The sequence below is a fragment of the Manis javanica genome, chromosome 10, assembly GCF_040802235.1.
Source record: "Manis javanica isolate MJ-LG chromosome 10, MJ_LKY, whole genome shotgun sequence".
Taxonomy (NCBI): domain Eukaryota; kingdom Metazoa; phylum Chordata; class Mammalia; order Pholidota; family Manidae; genus Manis; species Manis javanica.
This window is the reverse complement of record NC_133165.1, coordinates 2,613,383-2,637,058: the sequence shown is the minus strand read 5'-3', so window position 1 is coordinate 2,637,058 and position 23,676 is coordinate 2,613,383. Positions and strand designations below refer to the sequence as shown.

Here is a 23,676-nt window from a genome sequence, read left to right as displayed (position 1 = left end):
CTCCCTGCAAACACTCACTACTCGGCTCCCCGCACCCCCCCGCGCCCGGAGCCCCGGCGTGGCTGCATAGTAGCCGCCGGCTCTGCGGACCCCGGTCCCCCAGACCCCTTTGGAGGGGCACATCGAGAGCGAGGATTGGGGGAGAGGAAGGAAGCCGCCACCGAAAGGGGGGAGGAGGAAACGCAGGGGGAAAGCCACCAGCACCAAGCATGGCCGGGACTGCTGCAGAACCACGTGGGTCTGTTTGCAATTTACAAACGTCGCGACTCGTCCGCCTGCAGCGGACAAAAGTGGCCGGGGCAGCTCGGGGGCCCCACGTTCCGAGGGAGGAAGGTCCCCGGGTAGCACGAGCCGGGCGCACGGGGCTACAGCAGCCCCGGCGGCTAAGAAAGGCGAGCGGGGTCGGCAGCGCGGGCCATGCGTGCGCTCACGCGCGGCCGCCCGGGCGGGCTGACCGGGGACTGCAATCGTGGGGAGGGGGTGGGGGAGAGGAGGAGTACACACCTACAGAGCCCTCCTATCACTTCTTTCTCTGTTTTCCTGAAATGTTGCAAAGAGGGCACCTTCTGAGTGGGCACCATGAAATACTCCATAGCGATCGGCCCCCCTCCTCTGCACGAGCCGGGTCCCGCGGTCCGTCGGAGAATGCAAGATGGAAATCCGAATCAAAGGGCAGCGCCGGACGGAGGTGCAGAATCGGCCGGTCCCAGATGCTGGCGGCGGCGGCGGCGAGGGGAGGGAGGCAGGCGGCGGGCGGGAGGGGCGGGAGGGAGGTCTCTCCGGCCTGCCTCCGAGGGCGTGTGTGTGTATGTGTGTGTGTGTGTGTGTGTGTGTGTGTGTGCGCGCGCGCGCGCGCGCGCGTGTGTGTGTGTTTGCAGCTGATCAGATGTCTGTTTCAAGGCGGGAAACAGCTGGTGAAAACTCAGCACTCCCCCGGCCTCCTTCCGCGGAGTAAGGAATTGCATGTAAACAAAGGACTATTTGCAGCGCCCCCCGGGCGGCGCGAGGCCGTGGCAAGAGGGACACGGGACCCCAGCGACTAGTGGTGGTGGGGTCTGCGGGCTTCCCCTGCAGCGCGGAGAGCCGGGGGCCGCTGCTGGCGGGGCAAGGGCTAGGCGTGAACGGAGCGAGCTGCGGCCCAGCTACATGCGCCACTATGGGTGATGAGGTTCATCAGCTGACAGGTTGGCAAGCCTTGCAAAAAAAAAAAAAAGCCAGCGCGAGGGAACCTAGCCCGTGAGCCTGGGGTCCGTCGAGGACTGCCCTCGGGGACAGGGGGCGCGCAGCTGGGCCCGGCAAAAGCGGCCTGGGGTGCTGCGCGGGGCTTACTCTCTTTCACGATTGCAGCTGCACCGAGAGGAGCCGCTCTGGCGCGCTCCCTCCAGCCCAGGGCCCCCTGGAAACTTGCGTCACAGCCACCGCTTCCCACATGTAATTTGGGGTCGACTTCGGAGGCCGGCCAGCCTCCTCCCTCCCTCCATGCCCAGCTAGCCGCCCGGCCCGGGCAGCGGAGCCTGGGAATCCCGGAGCCGTTGAAGGGAGGGCAAAGAGGGGCGCGCCGGGTGCCTAGGATCTTGGGGCTGCCGTAGGAAGCGGGGGACCTCACAGGGGAGGGAAGGGTGGAGGCGCGCCAGGACAGCAGCAGCCCCGGGGCAGGCTGCCAGCGCGACAGGGTCTGGTGGCTGCTGCAGGGTCCCTTCCTAGCCCCCCACCACTTTCTTCCTCGGGAAGGCTGGATTGCAGGAGGCCCGCTGCGGCTTGGCCTGGTGAGTCAGAGGCTGCAGCTTCTCATTCACCTCGAAGCCAGAGCGGGACTTGCTCTCCCGCCAGGGTGTGCGCTGTCTTTGGGCTTCCACGCGCCCTCGCTCGGCCCCTCCCATTGCTCCTGGAGGGTGGGCCCCAGGCTCAGGAAGACCACGCCTGCCTTGGAATGTCCTTGCTCCTGCCCACCGCATTTCCCAGTCCCTTCCGCCTTAAAGGTTCCACCCAAATCGAGCCTCCTAAAAGAAAAACTCCTACTAATAACAAGGATTCTGTTGTTAGTAGGAACCACTATTGTTACTAGATATTGAGAGCACCTTGTAGATGCCAGCAGTTGTACATGCATGATTTCCAATCCTTAAAGCAACCTGTTGGGCAGTTTCTCTAAGTACAGATCCTAGACCCCTTAATTTCACACTGAAAGGCCTCATTGTGGGGACAGGAAATGTGTGCAGGAAACTATGACATGGGGGACAGCAAAAGATACAGGATACAGTATACAACTGTATACAGTGAGCCACTGCACTCCGCCTGATGGATGAATGAGAGCCAGGAAGGGTGCCTACCTTTGCTCGTTCTTCTACAGAACTGTCTTGACAGAGCCCGGCTCTTGTCAGTATTGGACTGTCCTGGCCATCTTTGCCAAAAGTACCTCCTCATCCAGCGCTCTGGGCTCAGGTGCACAAACCCAACCACCATCACACCCCTATGCTGGCTCAGCTGCTCCCACCCCACGGCCCCTCCCATCACTTACCCCTGTGGGGCAGCAGCAGAAGCTCCCAAACTCCAGGCCACCTCTCATCCCGGGAGACTGTACATCCCTTAGTCTGACCCCTTCAACCTCCCTTCCCAGCTCCTAAACTCCAACCAGTGTGCAGTCTAGAACCCCCATGTCAAAAATATTTGTATTAGTTTCCTATTGCTATCGTAAAAAATTACTACCAACTTAGTGACTTACAACAACACATTTATTCTCTGGAGGTCAGAAGTCCAAAAGGTTTACATTTGGCCAAAATCAAGGTGTCAGCAGAGCTGCTTGCTTCTGATAGCTCCAGGGAGAATCCATTTCCTTACCTTTTCCAGCTTCTAGAGGCTGGCTGTCCACATTCCTTGGCTCCTGGCCCCTTCCTTCATCTTGAAAGTGTGTCACTCCAACTTCTTCTGTCATCACATCTCCTTGGAGTCTGACTCCACCCTCTGCCTCCCTTTTATGATGAACTTGGGCCCCCCAGATAATCCGGAATAATTTCCCCATCTCATGAGCCTTAATTTAGTCATATCTTCAAAGCCCCTTTTGCCATAAGAGGTAATGTAATCACAGGTTCCAAGGGTTAAGGTGCAGGAGGGCATTTTTCTGTCTACCAAGCCCTTCTTAGTTCATGGGCCATACAAAAGCAGCAGGTCACAACCTGCCCCCTGGCAATTCCAAATAGATATCCAAAGTGTCCATTCTTAGGTATGTATCCAAAAGGATGGAAACGGGCTCAAACAGGTAATTGTTTACAAGTGTTCACAGCAGCACTATTCACAGTGGCCAAAAGATGCAAACCCTTCCACTGCTCACCGACTGATGGACAGACAAACTATGGAGCATCCCTACAACAGATTATTCAGCCTTAAAAAGGAATGAAGTTCTGACATATACTACAACACATAAACCTTGAAAATATCATGCTAAGTGAAATAAGCCAGATACAAAAAATCACATATTGTATGATTCCACTTATATGAAATATCTAGAATAGACAAATTCACTGAGGCAGAAAGTAGATTAGAGGTTACTGGGCAGGGGGAAAATGGGATTTATTGCTTAGCAGGTACAGATTTTCTGGGGTGACAGAAAATTTTGGAAATAATGGTGATGGTTGCACAACATTGTAAATGTAATTAATGCGACTGAATTGCACACTTTAAAATGGTTAAAATGACAAACTTTATATATATTTCACCCAAAAAAAGTTAGAGTGGCCAGGGGGCTGGATTTGACCCGTGGGGCTGTAGTTTACCTGACCCCACTGATCATACCAACACCTTGCCCCTTCATCTCACTTCCCTCTTTATCCATCTCAGAATTCCTGGCCCATCAGTGTAATCACCTCGCATAGACTCTCCCTTGTAGGTCTGGCCCTCCCCGCCCTGCACCACAAGAGCGAACAGAGCTGGGAAAGGAAACCCCACAGCCTTGGGGACCGATCCGATCCCACACGCCAGGCCGGCATTCCCAAGCGCTCCTCCTGCTGCCCCGGTCCATTTTCCCTCTCACCTTGTCCTGCCTCCTCAAGACCGCCACCACCTTCTCCCTGTCCTCACTCCCAGCTGATGACCTCACATCCTGTGCCTCTGAGACGATGGGAGCAACTGGAAGAGAGATCCTACATGCTCCCATTGCCACCTCTGCCTCCCTACCTGTACCTGCAATCTGGCACCAGCCCATGTCTGGATGAATGTCTGCGTCTGTGTGCATGGAGAACCCTCCATGCAAGTTCATCAGATGCCTGTCCAGCACATGTGCTCACTGTGTCTCTGTAGGATCACTGCCATCACCAAGAGCCATTTAACAAAACAGAAAACCTCACGACCCTACATGCCCTGCCAGTCACCACTACCCCAGCGCTGTTTCTGCCAAACTCCCTGAATTAGGTGTTACACTTACTCTCCCCTCCCCTCTGATCACTTCCAGCCCCCACACTCCATGAAAACTGCTTGCTTAAAGTCACTGGTGCCCTCCAAGGAGCTCTGTCTCCACCACATCTGACCTTCAAGTGGTTTTTTGCTTGGTGTCTTGGGGCACCCCATCCCCACCCTGGGGCCACAGTCCTCGGACCTCGTCTCTGTCTACACACTCTCCCTGCTCTTTGGACAAGAGTTCTAGAGAGGGACGAGAAGCTGTGCCTTGTGGTTCGGAATCCAGGTTCGGCCCAGAGCCCAGCTCCGAGTGTTATCAGGGTGACTGCAGGAGAGTTCCTTCACCCGACTCAAGTTCCTCGTCTACAGAACGGGCTGCACAGCACCTAGCTTGCAGGCTGCCATGAGAAGTTAGTGGCACACCTGGCACGTCATGGCATTAGTAAGTGGCAGCTGCTGTTACCACTGGCAGCGGGTTGCTATGCGCAGCAGTGGCCAGGGACATCTGAGCTGGCCCAGGGAGAATGACAGGGTTTGGTAAAGTGCAGGGGAGTGACAGGCTGAACTTTTCCCCTTCCCTTTTAGAACTTGACACAGGTGAAAGGAAGCAGGCGTGTTGTAGGGTTCTGTGCTGCTGAACGTGGCACTCGCTCGCTTTACAGTAGAGACACCCAGGTGGTATGAAAAATCAGCTCACAAGACTTCCTGCCCTTTAAAAGGGAGTTTTCTGTAAAGACTGTAATCAAATAACTGTGATGATCTATGTTAGAAATACAGATTATCATCTACTGAGCTAACAATGGCCCACCTGCAGCTGGACGCAGGCTGGGTACCTCGGTGTGACACTCCTCTGGAAAGCAGGCATGGGAAGGGGCTGGCTTGGCCTGGAGAAAGGAGCTGGCGCACAGTGTGGCCTGGAACTCCTCGAGCATCAGCCCTCTTCCCTCTATGTTGTCAAATCTGAGCCCACCTGGCAACCTTCCTTCCCCAAGTCCCACCCCCAAGTTCCAGGTAGGAGAAGTGAACGAGAGCCGTCAGCAGGCTTTACTGATGAACGGACACAAAAAATGTGACCTATCCATCCAATGGAGTATTACTCAGCCACAAAAAGGAATGGAGTACTGATACATGCCACAACAGGGGTGGACCTCGAAAATGATGCTCAGTGAAAGACACCAGTCACAAAAGACCATATAGTATATGACTCCATTAAATGGAATGTCCAGGCTAGGCAAATCCATAGCCAGGAAGTAAATGAGTGGTTTCCAGGGCCTGGAGGAAGGAGGGAATGGGAATGACTGCTAATTGGCAGAGGTTTTCTTTTTGGTGGGATGAAGATGTTCTGGAATTGATCATGGTGGTGGTCACATAACTCTGTGAATATACTTAAAACTACCCAGTGGTACACTTCAGATGGATGAATTATATATTATGTGAATTCTATCTAATAAAGCTGTTATTTTAAAACAGGTTTATTGGCCCTAAAGATGTCCAAAAGTCTACAGAGCCCCAGAAATCATGGGGGTCCCCTAGAGCTGTAGGTTACTGAGCTCCTTTCTTCAGCCAAAGGGGGATCTGTCTGCTCTGATGGTGCTGTCGGCACAGCCCCACTCAGAACACGGCCCTCCACGCAGGCTGGCTGGCAGCTTGGGTGAGAATGCAAACCCTAAGGACATGGACTCAGATTGCAGCCCGGAGGGAGCACTGTCAGGAGAGCAGCTTTGGCTATACAGCACCCAGAGGGAGGAGGACAGATTCTCCTCATTTTAAAATTTTTATCCTGCATGTGTCCAGAATCCTGTTCTCTTTGCGCTGAGGGCGTATTTGTTTCTTCTTGCTGTGTGACTAGTTTCCACAAATCTACTGGCTTAAAGGAGCACCTGTTTCTAACAGCACAGTTCACAAGGCCAGGCAAGGTGTGGCTGTGTCCTCAGCCAGGCTCTCACCAGCTGAAACAGGCTCTCACATGGGGCTCTGCTCCTCCAAGCCCACTGGTCAGGAGAATCCAACTCCTCAAGGTTAAGGGCGAGGGCGTGGGGGTCCCTGCGGTGCCACTGGCTACCGGCTGGGGGCCACTCACAGCATCTGGAGACCATCATCAGCCCTCGCCCTGCGGACCCCTCCACCTGAACAAGACAATGCTCCTCAGAAGACCTTCTCTTGCTTCGAATCTCTGATTTCCTCTCTGGGAGCAGCTGGAGAGAATTGTTTTTAAAGGACTCATGTGCTTAGGTCAGGCCCACCTGGATAGTCTATCCCAAGGTCAATGACGCTATATAACATAAGCTACCCACGGGAGGGATACCATGTGCACAGGTCCCACCCACGTGCCACGGCAGGGGAGTGTACAAGGGCAAAGGTCACTGGGGATTTATGAGAATTCTGCTGCCACAGATGCGTGGAACATGAGGGAGATGCTGAGGAAGTTGAGGGGCTTCCTTAAGGACAGAGAATTGGAGATGGAACCTAAAGGGACTATAGGACCTCCGCTAATTTGAGGCTTTTTCCTCTACACAGGAGCAGGGAAAAAACAGAATGAGGGCCAGCAAAGCCCAACCTCAAGAGGGCGCTTTCCTCCCAGAGACACAGGAAAGGCTCCGGGCCAACCAGGCTGGGCTTCCCCGACCACTAGGGGGCGCCTGGCACCCAAGATGCTTTGTGGGCAATCTGAGCCTGAACATATTTGGGGAACCCACGAAGGTATTGTAGTTGGAGGGGGCTGATCACCCGTCTCCCTACACCCCAAGGCCCTGCAGATCCTCGGGGCACCGGGCTCGGTGAAGTCCAACGGCGCTGACTTCTGGATGCCTCGCTTCCTTCTTCCAGCCGGGTCTGGTTCACTTTGCTTAGAAGCCGGCCCTTAAACAGGGAGTGGGAGCCTGCGTGTGGTGTGCCCCGTTCCCGGGTTCCGGGGCTGGTACTGCTCCCCAGGGTGGGCTCCTGCCCTCACCCCTCCTCTGCATCATCAGGCCGGCCCTGTCCTGGGTCTGGTCTGCACTCAGGCCCTCCGCTCCCACTCCACCAGAACGTTTTCACCTCCATTTTTCTGCTTTTCAACATGTCAACAAGGAGGAACCAGGCACGCTGTCTGCTTCAGTTAGGGGCATTCCCTTCATGAAAACTCAACATCTGGCCACCCTGGCTGGGCTGTCTTGGTTTTAGACAGAAATGGCTGGCTGATGCTTCCTCAGTCGATTCTGTGAGTGGACAGAGCCATGATAACAATCCCACCAGGTAGGCCGGGGGCCTGAGGCATACCACAGCAGTAAAGGTGGGCCCTGGCCCCCAGCCTGGGCCCCTCCCACCTGCCAGCAGGATGTGTGGGTGCGTGTCTGCAGGGGGAGGGAGGCCAGAGCCCCTGGGCCTCTGGTTAACATAAGAAGAAGTAAGTCAGCCAAGGGACCTAGGCAGTGGTCCGAGTGGGTGAGGGCCAGCAGAAGTATGCAGGAAACCAGGAGAAAGCACTGGGGTTCAGGGGGGAGGTAAGCAAAGGGGTACAGCAAGAGGACAACTGAGGTGCTGCTGAGCTGAGAGAGGGTGTGCGGTGTCCCTGCTGGGCAGCTGAGGGGCAAGGGTGGGGCAGAGAAAGCAGGACATCAAGTCCCATCTGAGGATGGAAAAGGATGGGCAGGGACCAGCCAGGCCAGAGGAGGTCAGAAGCCCATTCTGATGAGAAAGTAGGCCTGGTGGGTTTCGATGGGCAGCAGCCAGGAATGGGAGAAGCTGTCCCTGGGGAGGAGTGGGCTCAAAATCCCAGCATGTTGCGCAGCACTTGGGTATGTGGGCATCCGCCATGTGCCAGATGATGCTCTGGTGGCTGTACACTGCTTCAGCACCAAGTCCTGTTATCACAGCCCTGGGACCTGCCCGAGATTATCCCAGCTAGTCACAGCCAGTGCCTGGTCCTCTCGGCCACCTGTGCTGCTGCCCTGCAGAGCGGCTTCCAGGCTGGCCTCTGAACTCGAGGGCTCACCTGGTCCTGGTGGCCTGGTCCCAGTCAGGTAAGGCTGGGGGCAAGCAGAGAACGCACCTGGGTGTAGTGAAGGATATGGAGGGAGAAAACATGGGCTGCGTGGAATGATAAGTACATGGTGATACAGAACCCACGTTCCGTGGCCAACTGTCAGTGCGCAGACAGCCAAGGAAGGAACAACCAGGAGTCAGGGACGCTGTGGCTTCCTCCTTCAAGGGTGGAAGGAGGCAAGCACTCCGGAGAGGATCCGGGCTGGAGCAAAGGGCCTGGCTTCAGGAAGGCTCTCTTCTCCCTCAGCACCTCCAGACCTAGAGCCCCTGCTGCCCATTTCGGGTCGCCGCCAGCACACCAGGGGTTAACCATCTCTCTGGTGCTGAGGCCACGGCTGCAGCAGCACAAGCTGAACCGTGAGCAGCGGGAGGGCTGGGGCTGGGAGAAGCTGAGCGGCAGTGGCCGGCGGCGAGGAGAGAGGTTTTTCCCTGGCAGGCAGGAGCTTAAGGCTCCACTCCCTTGGCCAGAGGAGGTCCTCCCGTCCTTGGCCCAGGTCCCCTCCACACAGCAGCCCTTCTGCCTCAGGCTCTGGGCGATGGCACCCACTCAGGGTGGTCCACGATCACAGCCAGTATCCAAGTTCTTGCTGTCCCTGCTGCAGATCCAGGAAGGGCCCTGCCCAGTTGTGCTGGAGCACTGGGTGGGGACCGGGCAGGCGGCAGAGTCGGGGAGGAGGATGGGGAGGTCCCTCGGGGTCGGACCTGAGGCCTCGCCTTGACTTTCCCCTCCTCAGGCGGAACTGAGTCATGGGAGCCTCCCACGTCCAGGAGCCCGGAGGCAAAAAGCTCCGCCCCCTCCGCTCCCCGCGGCTGCAGCCAGCCCCTGCAGTCTGGAACCACACGAGCTGCGGCTTCCCAAGTGTGTGCAAGAGGTGTGTAATGAGTGAGTCCCTTGGCACCCTTCTCTTGGCCAATCCCACAACACCGCATCAGTGTTATCAATAGACAGTATTACTGTGACCCCCACCACCGATGAGCAAACAGAGAGGTTAAGAAATTTGCCTGAAGCCACACAGCCAGAGTGGCAGAGCAGACGGGAACCTTGTCTGACAGCAGTACTCGCAAACTTACCCACAATGCCACCCGAGAAGGTGGAAGAAGCAAAAGTTCACCAACAGAACACAGGTCTGTGCACCAAATCCAAGAAGGCAAGAAACGAAAGGCAACCCTGGGACCTGCCGGAAGAGCCAGGTGGTACAGCCCGAGAACAGCATCCAGAGGAAGCCGCGGAAATGCCTGGTCCCAGATCCGCAGACGGATCTGGGGTGGCAGGGACCTCTGTAACACCCCGAGGTGCCTCACCAGATCCCCACCAAGCAGGATCACCACCTAAACACATCACGATGTGCTTCTGGGCTTGAGGTGTGCATGGTCCTTGTTTAAAGAGGCAGTAACATTAACTCACTGTGGGACAGCACCCAGCAAGACTCTGCTAAGAAGGACCAGAAACACCTCAGGAGGTATCACAGGGGCCTGGTGCCAGGAACCAGCAATTCCCAGCACTCTCAGCTGCGTGACCTTATCTGCAGAAGCAGGCGCATGCCAGCACCAGCTCGCAGGGCTGCTATGGGATCAAAGGACATGCTGGTCAAAAAGCACTTGGATTGAACACTTTCATTTCCACAAAAACTTGTACACACACATTCAGAGCAGCATTATTCACAAAAGTACCCAAATGTCCATGGATGGTTAAATGAATAAACAAATTCTGATCTAGCCCAATAGCGTAATATTATTCAGCCATAAACAAGAATGGAGTACTGACACACGCTACAACATGGATAAATCTTGGAAACATGATGCTAAGTGAAAGAGGCTAGAGGCCAAAGGCCACATAGTGTATGATCCCATTTACATGAAGTGTCTAGACAGGTAGCAGACGGTGGTTGCCAGGGGACAAGGAGATGGAGGATGCAAAGTGGCTGCTAATGGATTCAGGGTTTCTTTTTTGCTTTGTTCTGTTTTTAATCAATTTTCTTTTTTACAGCAGTTTTAAGTTCAGAGATATTGAGCAGAAGGCACAGAGATTTCCCACACACATCCTGCCTGCACATGTACAGGAGCCTCCCCCATGATCAACATCTCCCAAGTGAATGGCACAGTTTTTACATTTATGAACCCTCTGGGATTTCTTTTTGGGATGGTGAAAATGTTCTGGAATTAGATTGTGGCGACGGATGCATGACTCTGAATGTACTAAAGCCCATAGATTGTACACCTTAAAAGGGTGACTTCTATGGTATGTGTATTATATGTAAAATTTTTAAAAACATTAAGAGCTCAGAAAATGTGGCTCTCATTTCTATATCTTTCAGCTCCAGAGTTTGTCATGTAACAGAAGAGACGAGACGAACACATTTAAAAATGCTTGATACCCAGGAGAGAGCCAGGCAGCGGCCCCAGCAACCAGGGATGAAGGTCACATGTTGGCACACAAAGGACATGGACAAGTAAGTGACGGCCGGAGCTGCTGCCTGCCACGCTGGCTGATGCAACGTCCCAAGTAAGCTCACATGCAGGTGTTGAACCCACAGTGTTGAGAATAACCACCGTGCATCTGGCCATTGGGAAAAACTATGAGTCGGAGGACTTGGCTGGTTCAGCTGGGAAGAGTGCACAGCGACATGCGGTGGCTCAGAGGTGCGATGCCAACGGAGCCAGGCTGGCAGGAGAGGAGGGTGCTGAGCCGAGCAGGTGGCACATTCGGCTAGTGCTCCCCACCCCCTCCCACCGTGCGGAGCAGGTTCTGAGAGGTGCTTTTACTTCAGGTCACAAATACCTGCCGAAAGCTTACAGCAGGCTTGCCCCTGCCCTCAGAGCTCCAGGTTTCTGCTAAGCTGTGCAGGAGGCTCCTACTACTCTGAGCACCAGGTTTCTTCTTCAGAGAAGCGCCAGGCTTTGGATCCATCCCCTCTAGCCCACCTCCCAGGTGCCAGGAGAGAGAATATATGAGATTGGCAAGCCTGGTTTAGCACCACCTCCCCCATGTCCAATGACCAGCCACACTTATACTCTGGCCTAGGAGAGACAAGGCAGCCAGTCCTCGGAGCCTGGGCCCCGCCTCCAGCCCCAGGTGGAGCTGAGGGCACAGGAAGGCGCCTCTCGGAGGCAGGCCTGAGCCTGCAGCCCCACAGGTGAGGCCCACACAGTTCTCCTCCCACCCCTTTGCTGTCCCTCCTGCCTCCACCCTGTCCTGGGTGTCCCTAACTCTCAGGGAGAAGCCAAAGAACACGACCTCCTTGAAGAGAACACACCACACACACACACACACACACACACACACCGCCACCCCCCGATCAGGGACACACACACACACACACACACACACACACACACACACACACACCACCACCACCACCCCCCGATCAGGGACACACACACACACACACACACACACACACACACACCGCCACCCCCTGATCAGGGACACACATACACACACACACACCACCACCACCCCACCCCACCCCCCGATCACACAGCACCTGGACATTGGGAGAACGGGAAGCAGAATACTCAGCATCATGTGTCTTGTGTCTTCTGGACACATGCAAAGGGATTTGCATGCATTGTCTCATTCAATCTTTAAAAGAATCCTATGAGACTTCATAGATGAAGAAAATGAGCTTCCAAGAGCTTAAGGAACGTAGCCCTCAGGACACCCAATAGGCAAAAGCCATAATACCAAGCACAATGCCTGGCACAAACTCCAGAAGCCAGTCCTGCAGAGGCAGCCTAGCAGAGGTGAGTGTGCTGTTTCTGCCCACCACCTGGCACTGGCCCCTTTGGGGGATTTACTCCCTCACTCCCACTTTCTCCATGTGGTTGTAGGGGTGTCAGTCCTGTACTAGGGTAAGCTCCTCACTAAGATCTGTCCAATCAGCATCCAGGATAAGCTGGGACTCAGTGAGAGGCAAGCCTAGGCTATTGCTGGAGCCTGGGGGGTGGGCAAGAGGCAAGCTGGGAGTTGGCAGCCTCAGGAAGTGCTGGCCAGAGAGTAGGGTGACACAGAGGACACTGAGCCCAGATATGCAAGCCTGTGAGCTGAGCCACTGCTGAGCACTGGACCAGCTGAGCCCTTGGCCTTTATAGTTATGTGAGCTGTCAAGTAACTGGTCTTTGAACCCAGGTTTGTTTCCCTGCCCCAGGCTGCCCCATGGAGGCTCTGCTGGCTTAGGGGTGGGACACAGCTGGGACTGGGGGCCTCACCTTTCCCTCTGAATCATGCGGACAGAGTGGGACCCTTCCAAACTCTGCCTAAAGCATCTCCATCATTGAGTCTGACCTTCAAAGCTGGCATCTGCTTGCAGGAGTCTGTCTCTCTCCTCCTGGAATTCAGGCTCCAGATGTCAGGTCCCAGGCGGCAGTGGTGGCTGCACACGGCTCCCCAGTGAATCAGCCACATTCCAGAGGTGAAAACACAGACGCCCTGCCCTCAGCAGCCTGGGGCTGCAGACTTCCTCCCCAGCCCGCCCAACCCGCTCTGCTCCTGCTCCTCTCCCCTCTTGCCTCTTCCCCGCCAAACCAGGCTTTGGGCTTCCTTTCCAGAAACATTCCCCTGGAACTGGAACAGAGAGAAAAAGCAGGCCACTTGGACCAGGAGACACCCTGATCTGCTGTGGGCGCTGTCCCCTCAGCAGGCACTGACCCCAGCCAAGATCTCCCCCAGCAGTTATCAGTATATATGGGTTCATTCATTCAACAGGTATTAATTGAGCACCTACTACAGGACGAACAAGACATAAACAAGCCCTTGACCTCATGGAACTTAGCCCAACTGGAGACAGACAAAGTCAGGTCCACAGACCTAAAACAATTCCAAGTATGGGGAGAGATATTAAGGAAAGAAGGGGCTGAGTCAGATGACAAGTGACAAAGGTACAGTTACGGGATGGGGGACTCTCCAGGATAACACATAAGCTGAGGCCTGAGGATGAATCGGAATCTCCTCTATGGAGTCACTTCTTGGCGATCACCTCACGACATGCCGCAGTGTGACCTCAAAGAACTCTCCCCAGTCACCCAGCAGGATCTTGAGTCCCCTTCCTTGCGCCCTCTAACAGCATGCAGGGAAGTCTGCCTACTATTTTTTTAATAAGAGCTTTATTGAGATATAATCCACATAACATGCAATTCACCATCTTAAAAGTATACGATCCAATGGTTTTCAGTATAGTCACAATGTTGTGCTACCATCACGATCAATTTTAGAACATTTTCATCACCACCAACAGCTACTCTCCAGTCCCCACATCCAAGCCCCTGCAACTACTCTACTCTTTGTCTACGTATTTCCGGTTCTGGACATTTCTTAGCAATGGATTCATATGCTGTGTCCTTCCGTATCTGGATTTGTTCACTGAAGCTCGTTTTCAGGGTCCATCCACATTGCAGCGCGCCTCAGCACTTCATCCCTTTTTACAGCTGAATCGTATTCCATTGTATGATGGACCGCACTGTGCTTACCCATCCATCAGCTGGTGTACACTTGGGGGGTTTCCACTTTTTGGCACCTATGAATAATGTTGCTGTGAACATCCACGTACAAGTTTTTGCACGGGCATTTGCTCTCATTTTTCTTGGGCAGATCCCTGGGAGTGGAATTGCTGGGTCAAACAAATGGTCACTGCTGAGGAACTGCCAGATTTCAAAGCAGCTGCCCCACCTGACATTGCTGCCAGCAGCATCCAAGTGTTCCAGCACCTCCCTATGCTCCCCAATCCTTACTACACTACTGTCCCTTTTTTCCATCCTGGTGGGTGTAAAGTGGTGCCTCACCGTGGTTTTGATTTGCAGTTTCCTAATAATGCATGACCTCAGCCTGGCCTGTAGATTGTTCCTTCCATGTCCTTCCAACTGCACCCCCATTCCTTCCATGTCCTTAGGGCCCCCATCCGCTAAGGATTCCAAAGCTTTCAAACCCTGCATCAGGTCCTCCTGTGATCCACTTCCTCCTTCACAAGGGTCAAACCCACATCCAGTCCATTCAGCCAATGCCAGCCTCCTGAGGCCTTCAGGTACAAGGGGCAGCGGGGAGGCAAGATGGGCGTCCTGGCCCACGCCCCTAGGGCAGACTGAGGAAGAGGGGCTTCAGGTGAGTTACTACAGGAGTTCCTATGCTATCTTCCTATCTGTGCCCCCACTCAAGGGTAAGCTCCACGGGGGCAGAGCTTCATCTGTACGTTCGCTGCTATATCCCTAGGCTGTAGGCACACTACACGTATTTGTTGAATGAATGGATGAGCAGAAGATGAAGAAAGAGAACCCAAAGTCGGGGTTAGTGGTCAGAAGCTCAGGTTCTGGAGTAAAACAGTCTGCGCTAGAATACTACCTCTGCTACTTTATAGCTGTGTGCCCTTGGGTGAATCCCTCGGCTTTTCTAAGTCTCCCTCTCATCATCTACAAAACGGACCTGACAGTGACAATCTACCTGACAGGGTGGTTTTGAGGGTTAAATGCGATCATACGATCAGGAAATATATTATGTGTTAAGGACTCTTAGAGATGAGGTCACATAATGTCAATCCTCAGAAGAGCCTTGAGATGTTCTGTTATTACCAGCTTTGACCTCATAGATGAGGAAACAGGAGTTCCAAGCACTCAAGGAATCTGTTGGGTCATAAGGCTGGTCAGGGCAAAGCCAGAATCGAGTCTGAGCCAAGACCCCAACTCTGTGCAGGGGCAGTGACCCAACACTATCAGGCCCTAACACAGATGGAGGAAACAGCTGTCTCTGAGCAGGTGGCCTGCAGACTGGTGCAGAGTGGGGTCTGCCTGTTCAGCTGATGTCCCCAGGTTCTGTGTCTGGCTTTCAGCAAAGTGGGCAGGCTGAAGGCTGGGGAGTCCGCCCTCTTAGGGGACTAACAACGAGAGAGGCTGGCAAAACAGAAGCGAGTGCAAAGACCCTGAGGAAGTAAGTCTGGGGCTCTAGAACAGACACCTGTGGGGAGGGTTCAGGAGTCGGGAAGATGAGAAGGTACTAACGCTTGTATCAGGGAAAGCAAAAAGAAGCCAGAAGTTTCCAGCAGGGGAGTCTGGCCACTGAGTTGGGCATCCTTAAAGATGGCAGGCGCTCTTTCCTCTGGCAAGGTGTGCAGCTTTGGGGAAGAACCACACACAATGCACACTGGCTGAACCACTCTAGGGTGACACGTGTGGCCACATTCCCCTCAAATCAAGGAGCCTACTTGGAAGAGCTCCAGTGGGCTATCCTAGGGGAGACATCAAGCTAGCCCCTAAAGCGTAGGGTCTGGTGTACCCCAGAGGCTGGGTATAAATATTGGGGTCTCTTAATAGATGTGTTGCCCTTGCTTTGCCTCTTCAACTGAGGAAACACATCGAGCAAAGGAGGTCCAAGGATGGACCCCAAGAGGGAAGCCCCCCCCCCCACAGGTGGGAAGGCGGCACAGGCCCTAAGGGCTTCAGGAAGTGAGCAGAGCCTCAGCCCATTGGAGGAGCAGCTGAGAGGAGGTCTGTGCCAAGGGCTGGGGGAGGAGACTGGCTGAGGACAGAGTAAGGAGCTCAGAGATGCCCGGTGATCTAGGGCAGCCCTGGGAGACCCGGCGGGGAGGGCTGGGGACAGGGCTCTCATTTGAGACTCCGTCACTTAAAGGGAGAAGCTCAGCTGCCAACAGTGTCCAATAGAGACTGGAATGTGTTTAGAGTCAGTCATGGAAAACATACCAGGCTCTGATTTGCTAGAAGGCTCTGGAAGGGGTTTCTGTGGCTGCCTGGCTTGGGAGGTCAGGACAGCAGTTTTCCAGGGTTAGTCAGAGGACCACATGCATCACAGTCACTTGAGAGCTTGTTAAAAATGCAGATCCCTGGGCCCTGCCCCAGACTTACTGGTTCACCATGTGGGGTCTGAGAACCCAATGGGGCTCTAAGACACAGAGTCACCAGGGAGGTAAGGAGCCCCAGGGAAGGATCAGCTCAACTCAAAACAATGTACGTAGCAACTGGTGGCCACAAGCTCTGGCCCACAGGGTTACATGAGGGGACCAGCTCTGCCTCCTTCTAGCATATTCTATCCACAAGTCTCATGACTTACACACATCTCAGACCTCCCTCCCCCCACCCGAGCGCCCCCACACTCACAGCCCACTTGGCCAGTGGCCACAGCTCCAGCTGCCCCCTTAGGTCAAGGCCAGAGCATGCAGATGGGTCCCATGGTCCAAGTGAAGTCGCTCACCCGACTGGCCCGGCTCCAAGATCAAAGACCCAGCCTTCAGGAGTAGAAAGTGCCTGGCTAGGTGACCCTGAGGTGCCTCTGGCCTCAAGTACAGCGGTCCCACCCTGAGAGGGACTGATTAAGCCTAGACATGAAGGCCTGGGAAGAAGACCAGACTGTGCCTTCGAGAAGAAAGAAAAGCAGAAAGTAGCTCCATCCCCTTTGGTCATCTTCCCCTTTGCCAGCTCTGCTCTCCCAAAGAGGATGTTGATGTTCATGTATTGGGAGTGGGGGTCTCCAAGCCAAACACAAAGTATATCCCCTCTGCTGGGGTGAATCAACTCCCTGAGGGGTGGGGCTTGGAACCAGAGTCACACTGTTAGGTCTTGGATCCCATCTCTGCCACCTCACAGCAGTGTACTCCAGCAAACCACTTAACCTCTCTGAGCCTCTTTCTCATCTGCTAAATGGGCCTGACAGTAAGTTGCCCTGTGGTCCTGCACCACCAGGACCTCTGATTGCCTGGTGAACTGAGGCTGGAACACACAGGGCTGGGTCCCCCTCCTGTCTTGGGGCCACATTTCACATCACAGCTCAAAGGCCAAGACTGGAAGCTGCACCAGGCTGGAGAAGGGGCAGACTGCATTAGACTCAACATCCCTGGCCCCATTATAAACCCACAGGCCTTCGAGGGATCACAAGAGCACGAAAGCATTTGTCCCTTCCCACAGCAGAGAAGCGGTCAGCAGAGCCCAGACTGGCAACGACGAGGCCCTTTCCAGCTGGTCTGGACAGCAGAGAAGTTGCTTACTGGCGCAGACTTAGTAGGTTTCATGCCTATGTTTTAATCTCTCCAGGCCCACAGGAATGTTTGGGTGATTCTGCGTGTTCTGCAGTTGCCGGCGGGGATGCACAGCCTGCGGGGCTGACCCCGCCTGTTACTGCTCCCGAGCACTCAGCCAGCCATAGCAGCTCCCCTACCCACTCACTCCCAGCAGCAGCTCCTTCCAGGCTGCAGACCTTCGGGGGCCTCCCTTCCCAAAGCCACTTGTAATCTGCTCCAGGGCCTGAAGGGGTGACAAGTGCTTCCCAGACAACAAAAGCCAACCTCGAAGGCACCTGCTACACCCATTCTGTGCCCTGGTTTCAGGGCCCCAGTTGGGTATGCCTTACAGCAGGCCAGCTGCGGTCGGCTAGTCAGCAAAAAAGGCCCCGCCTGCCCACCTTTCCCTGCAGGTCAGCCACCACCCTCTCCCTCTAGCACTTCGGGAGGAAGCTGAGGTGAAGCACAGAAAACCTGTCTTGGTCAAGGTCACCCCTCCTCCTGAGTGTGTTTCAGCCAGTGACGTCAGTCTCCTTGGGCTCCAACGCTGTGCGACCTTGGGCAAGTTATTTAACCTCCCTGAGCCTGATTTCCTGACAGATAACGGTAGTGGATGTCCAGGCTGTCCTGGGGATTAGAAGAAATAATGTGCATAAAGCTCCTAGCACTTAGCCGGCACCTTCAACGCGTGAGCCATTATTCCCATTATTCCATCCTTTCCACGCTCCCCCTCGCTTCCTCCAGGTCTCAATTCAAAAGTCACCTTGTCAGGGGCGCTCCCTAGCCGCCCGGCTGATGCCCTCCCTGCTTTGGCCTCGCCTTGACACTCGTCTGATGTGCTGGACGTTCTGACTCACCCGGGCCTCCCGCCCTGGACCGAGGGCCCTGTGCGGGCAGGGCCGTGCCGCACTCCCCGCCCTGCGTGCCGCGCGGGCGAACGAAGCGTTCCTACCGCGTCCCCGGCCGCCGGCGCGCCAGGGAGCCTGGCTCAAGGGCCGCACCCCGCCGGGGCCGAAGCGAGAGCACGAGCGCGCACGGGGGCCGCAGCCGGGCCGGGGACAACTGGCGGCCATACCTGAGCAGGGGGCACGGGCGAGCGCGAGCGAGCGCGGGCGGGCACCTCCCTCAGGGTGGCTCCGGCGCGCGCCCGCGAGGTCACGTCCGGGGCGCGCCGGCCGGAAGGAGGCCCCGCGCGGGGCGTGGGGGAGGGGGAACTGAGCGACCGCGACAGGCCACGCCCCCTGCCCGTGGACGGGGGCGGGGCCAGCCGAGCTGCGGCCGCCTCGCACTTCCGCTCGCCCCGACAGGCTCATTCATATTCATGAGGCGGGAGACGGGAGGGGGCCCGGGTCCGAGCGGCGCCACGCCCCCCCGGCGGTGGATCCCGCCCCACGGAGGCTCCGTCCCCAGTGGGGCGCCCCCGGCTTCCGCCTCGGGGAGGGAGTTTCCACTTGGTCACGACTCAAAAATGTGTCGCTGCGGCTCCTCCACCCCCTCATCCCTGCCCTGGGGGGTTCTCCTCTCTCTGAAGATAGGGGGGCGGAGCGAGGGAAGGGGCTGCTCCTCCTTCTTTAGGCAGGTCCATAAGGATGGGGCTGACCCCTCTCTCCCAGTTAGGCCTGTAACGATCTTCATTTTAAAAACATAATAATTGTTCTAATTTATCGAGCGCTTATTCTGTGCGACGCCCTGTGCTCTTTATATGAACTACCTTTTTTAATTCTCACAACAGTCCAGCTGCGATAAGCACATTGTATGTATTATCATACCCAGAGGCTCAGAAAAGTTGAGTGACTTACCTACCATCCCACAGCTGTCCTTGGGCTTTTTCGTAAAAGGTTGGTCTCTGAGTTCAGGGGAAAGTGCTTGCCCATGCTATACACACCTTTCAGGAAATGGACACTCCTGGCTGGCTGGGAGGGATGGATCTGACTGCCCCTTTCGAGGGAGAAGCTATATGCTGGGGAAACCAAAGCATGAAAACTGGACAGGATGCACAATTTGCCATAGCCAGTGCGCAGTGAAAATGAAGAGCCCTGTGCTCAAAAATTGATTAAGAATTTAAAGGTGGTGATCGCAAAATATTCAGAACAGAGCCCTAAGTGCCAGGCTTGCACAGCTACACAGTTGAACAATCGTGAAGCTATCCCTGATGAAAGAGCTCAGGGGCTGGCTCTTCTAGGGGCTGAGAAACCAGCATGGACAAACCCACCTCTGATGTCACCTACCCCCCATGCCCCAGCCCAGGAGCCTTACTTCCATGCTGACATCCAGGGCTCAGCCTCCAGAATTCCAAAAGCTGAGCACTTTGGGCCCCCTGTGACTGATTTCTGGGGAGCGGGTGAGTCCTCAGGGGAGGAGAGTGTGTCCCAAACCTGAATGACCCACCTGGCCCTTGGAGCTATGCCAGTTCTGACTTGAAGCCCTCGTTTCTTGAGGGAGCAGGTTGTGAGGAACAGCCGGGGCTGCTCCCCAGAATAAACACCCTACCCACAATCAGCCCCTGCCCTGCAGTCACCACAAGCCTGCACCAATGGGGGAGAGGCTCACCAGGCAGCCAACTCAAGGTTAGTAAGTCACCCCGATCTCACTCCCTCCATCACTCCATCCTTGTGCCTGGGCCCCTAGTCACAGTGGGCTGCAGGCTTCATTAACACCAACAAAAGCTACCATCTGTTGTGTTGTTTCTCCCAGCCAGGTGTTGGTAGAAGCCTTTTGTATGCCCTCACCATGGAGCCTCACACAGCCCTGTAATAGGCATGAGGATTACCATTTTACAGGCAGGGAAACTAAGATTCAGAGAGATCCAACGGCTTGGCTAAGGTCAAGGGCCAGAGTTTGGAGTTCACTCCCATTCATCCATCCTGGTTCCTAGCATCTCTCCTATGTTTGTAACATAGGTGTTAAAGCTCATTTCTATATATTGTCTTGTACTGTTCACTCTTAGCTCCTCAAATAGGTTAAAGGCTCTGGAAAAAAACAGGAATCAAAGTTATACCACTGAGTTTCTGCAGGCCCTAGCATTGTACTTTAATTGAAAGGCCATTTACCAAGCTTACCCTCCTTGCAGTGCAGTGTGCGAATGAGTGAGCCATGTCTCTCTGGGTACAGACAGGTAAGGAGTCCCTACCAGACTGAGAGATATCCTTGAAGACATGAATGAGGTTAGTTCTCCCAAATCACAGAGTAGGCTCTCAACAAATGTTGTTGAATGAACACATAATAAGAGCTTACTAAGCATCTGTTGAGTTAATGGGAACCTAGGACATGTTCAATAAATGTTTATTGGTGAAGGATTAGGGGACCAGATTCAGTCCCCCAGATATATACATGGGCAATTATCTTAGTCTGCTCAGGCTGCTGTAACAAAACACCATAGGCTGGGGTCCAAGATGAAAGTGCCAGTAGATTCGGCTCCTGGTAAGGACTCTTTTCTTTACTTGCAGACAGCCTCCTTCTTGTTGGGTCCTCACATGGCGGCAGAGAGAAAGTGTGTGCTGTGATCTTTCTTCCTCTTTTTATAAGGGCAGTGGTCCCTTCATGAGGACTCCACCTTCAGGACTTTATTTAAAACTAATTACCTCCAAAAGGTCTTTTGGACAAATACCATCACGTTGGGGCTTCAACATACGAACATGGCGGGGCAGGACACGAACAGCAATATTTGTGAAGTACTTACTATATGCCAGGCCCCAGGCAGGAACCGCAGAACAGTGACAAAGCAGACGATGCCCTTGTGTTCTATTCCTCTGGGGACTTACAGTCTAATAGGGGAGACAGTCCGTAACACACGGGAGGGGAGCAGGTAGCAAAGGATGGGTCCTCAGATTGAGGACTCTTAGAGGGATGAAACCCAGCGTAATGCTGGGGGAGGAGGATATCCCTCCTCACCCACCTTTTTCTAAGGAGGAAGCCAAGTCAGACTCGACTACTGTAGCAGGTTACTGCCTCCTGGGAAAACACAACCCTATAAAGTCCTCTGAGATCCTGGCCCTCTCCGATGCCCTGCATCCCCCAACCAGTCATCTGATGCTCCAGGGAGGTAGCAGGTTCTCACACAAGTTTTGGACTCAGACCAATGGAGAATGCCTTCTGGACTATGCCTCCTACTAGCCTCTAAGATGTTGGCCGTGTTACTTGACCTCTCTGTGCCTCCTCTATAAATGGGATTAATAATAGGACCCAACTCAGGGTTGTTGTGAGTATAGAGAAAGGAAAGTGTCTAGTGTAGAGAAAGAACTGGTCTGGTTGAAAATTGGGGGTTTCTGGTTGAGTCGGCTCCACCAAGATGATAGAATATACCTCTCTTAATTTTCACCTCAGAAAGGAGGTTTTATTCATCACCCCAACGTGGGAATCCCAAGTAAGAGCTCCCATCAGAAGCAAGCTACTTGTTCATGAAAACAAGTGTGTGCAGAAAAACAGACTACGAGCACGGTCCTCCAGGGTGAAGATTCTTGTGGTCTAGCCCTCTTGGATTTCCCTGGCCACTGGATTCGGGTCCTGCTGGATTCTAAGACCGGTGAGGGCAAGAACAGCTGGGGTGATTCACCCTTTGTCCCCACTGTGGCAAAATGCCTGGCATGCCGCAAGCCCTCGATAAGTAATTTTAACAGACACAGAATAGTCCCGGGAGCACCTATTCTTCGATACACCAGGACTCCCTCCGGTCGGAGCTGGGCGTGGTCCAGACCCGACGTAGTGACGCGGCTCGCGACTGGGCCGAGGGGCGGACTGAGCCGCCACGATCCCCGACGCCGGCAGGGGGCGCTTGGCGGCCCTGAGCCTCCGCCCTTCCTCACGCACTGGCTGGTCAGCAGACCGGAGAGTCAGTCCTTAACAGCCCGCTCCTGAAGGGCGGTATGTCCCGAAGCCGGTCTTCCTCTGGGCTCCTGCACCGGCTAATGTTTAACTCGCCTCACTACACATTATCCACCCGAAGGAAACCGGGGTGGGGTGGGGGCGGAGAAAGTTACCTCCAAATTGCCTCCTTCCGGGCCTACTGGCTTTTCATGTATCACCAACAGTTCACGAGCACCTACTCTGTGTTTCTTCACTCAACAGTCGTGAGCACCTACTATGTATCTATTTGTCCAAAATACAAGAGCATCTGCTATGTAATGGTTCAGGAGCACCTACTATGTGTCCATTCATGCACGTCACGAGCACCTACTATATGTAAGTCCGCTAAGATGTAATGAGCACCTAGACTGAGTCCGTCTTGGCAACAAGTCCCAAGGGCCTATTATGTGCCAAGCGCTGTGCTAGGCGCTGGGGATGCTGCTTGATCATGACCTAGGCGCCTCAATCTTCGGCGGGGGACCGTGGCATCAACTACAGGAATGAAGGCAGAATTACTCCTGGAGTCAGATGCCTCACCTATCAGGATGCTGTTCGTCGCCTGCGCTCTTCAAGGTCAACTGTGAGCAGCAGGGCTGGCCAACAGCAGGAGGGCTGTTTTTGGACCAAAATTGCCATCAGACAGCAGAACAGTAAGATAACTGGGCGGGGGCTCCGGATTGGCCCAAACAAAACACAGTCTAAAACGCAAGTCTGGGGTTCAACATCAGCAAGCAGAAAACAGCTTAGCCCGGCGCGGCTGCGGGGCTTCCCCACTCGCAGGTATCCAGGCGTGCCACCTCCAAACGCGGGCGCCGCGTGGGCGCTGAGGGTCCAGGCGCGGTCAGGGAGCCCAGGCTGGGGACGCAGGTTGTCCGAACTGCCGGGACTCAGACTGCTCTGGGCTAAACTTCCTCCTTATTCCACTAGGAGGGAAACTGAGGCGGAGGGCAAGGCGGGGTCCAGCCCGGCAGCGGGAAGGGGCTGAGCCCAGCCTCGAACCCCGGCTCGCGCCGCCCCGAATCCTAAGCTGGGGCCGCTGCCCGCGCGTTCGTGGAACTAGCAGGGCGGAGAAATCGGGGTCTACGGAGAGGCATTCCTACCCCCCTCCCAGCCGCCCCGGGACGCGGTGGGCCTGGCCAAGGTGACCCCGCTGGAGCGAGCCGAGGGGCTCCCGCCCCCTCGGCCGCAGAGACCTTCTCCATCTTCCCTGTCTTCGAGGCTTTTCCTCCGGGACCGCCCGCCCCCACCCCGGGCTTCCCCGAGGGCGGGACATCCCTCCCCGCAGCCACCCCCAGGCCACCTCCGGGCCGTGTCCGAGCGCTGCCCTCGGGCCGGGGGCGGGGCCGCGGGGGGGCACCCGAGGATGGGGCCACCCAAGGATGCGGCCGCGGAGGACGCGCACGGCCCTGCGCCCCCTCCCTCGCGGTGCCCG

At 55.1% G+C, this 23,676-nt stretch overlaps 1 protein-coding gene across 3 annotated transcripts in view; it reads right to left on the bottom strand.

Moving 5' to 3' along the window:
* TFAP4 (transcription factor AP-4) overlaps positions 1 to 18,570 on the bottom strand; it is a 28,748-nt gene extending 10,178 nt beyond the window's left edge. The window contains exon 1 of one of the 3 annotated variants that reach the window (XM_037014579.2): positions 18,478 to 18,570. Coding sequence is in view for 1 of the 3 variants with exons in the window: in XM_017675172.3 (XP_017530661.1) it covers positions 505 to 593 (89 nt within the window). In the remaining 2 variants the exon portion in view is untranslated. Of the gene's footprint in view, positions 1 to 504; positions 783 to 18,477 lie in introns of those variants that run through there. The other 2 variants (XM_073214573.1, XM_017675172.3) reach the window with 2 other exon arrangements.
* Positions 18,571 to 23,676: the final 5,106 nt, after the last annotated feature.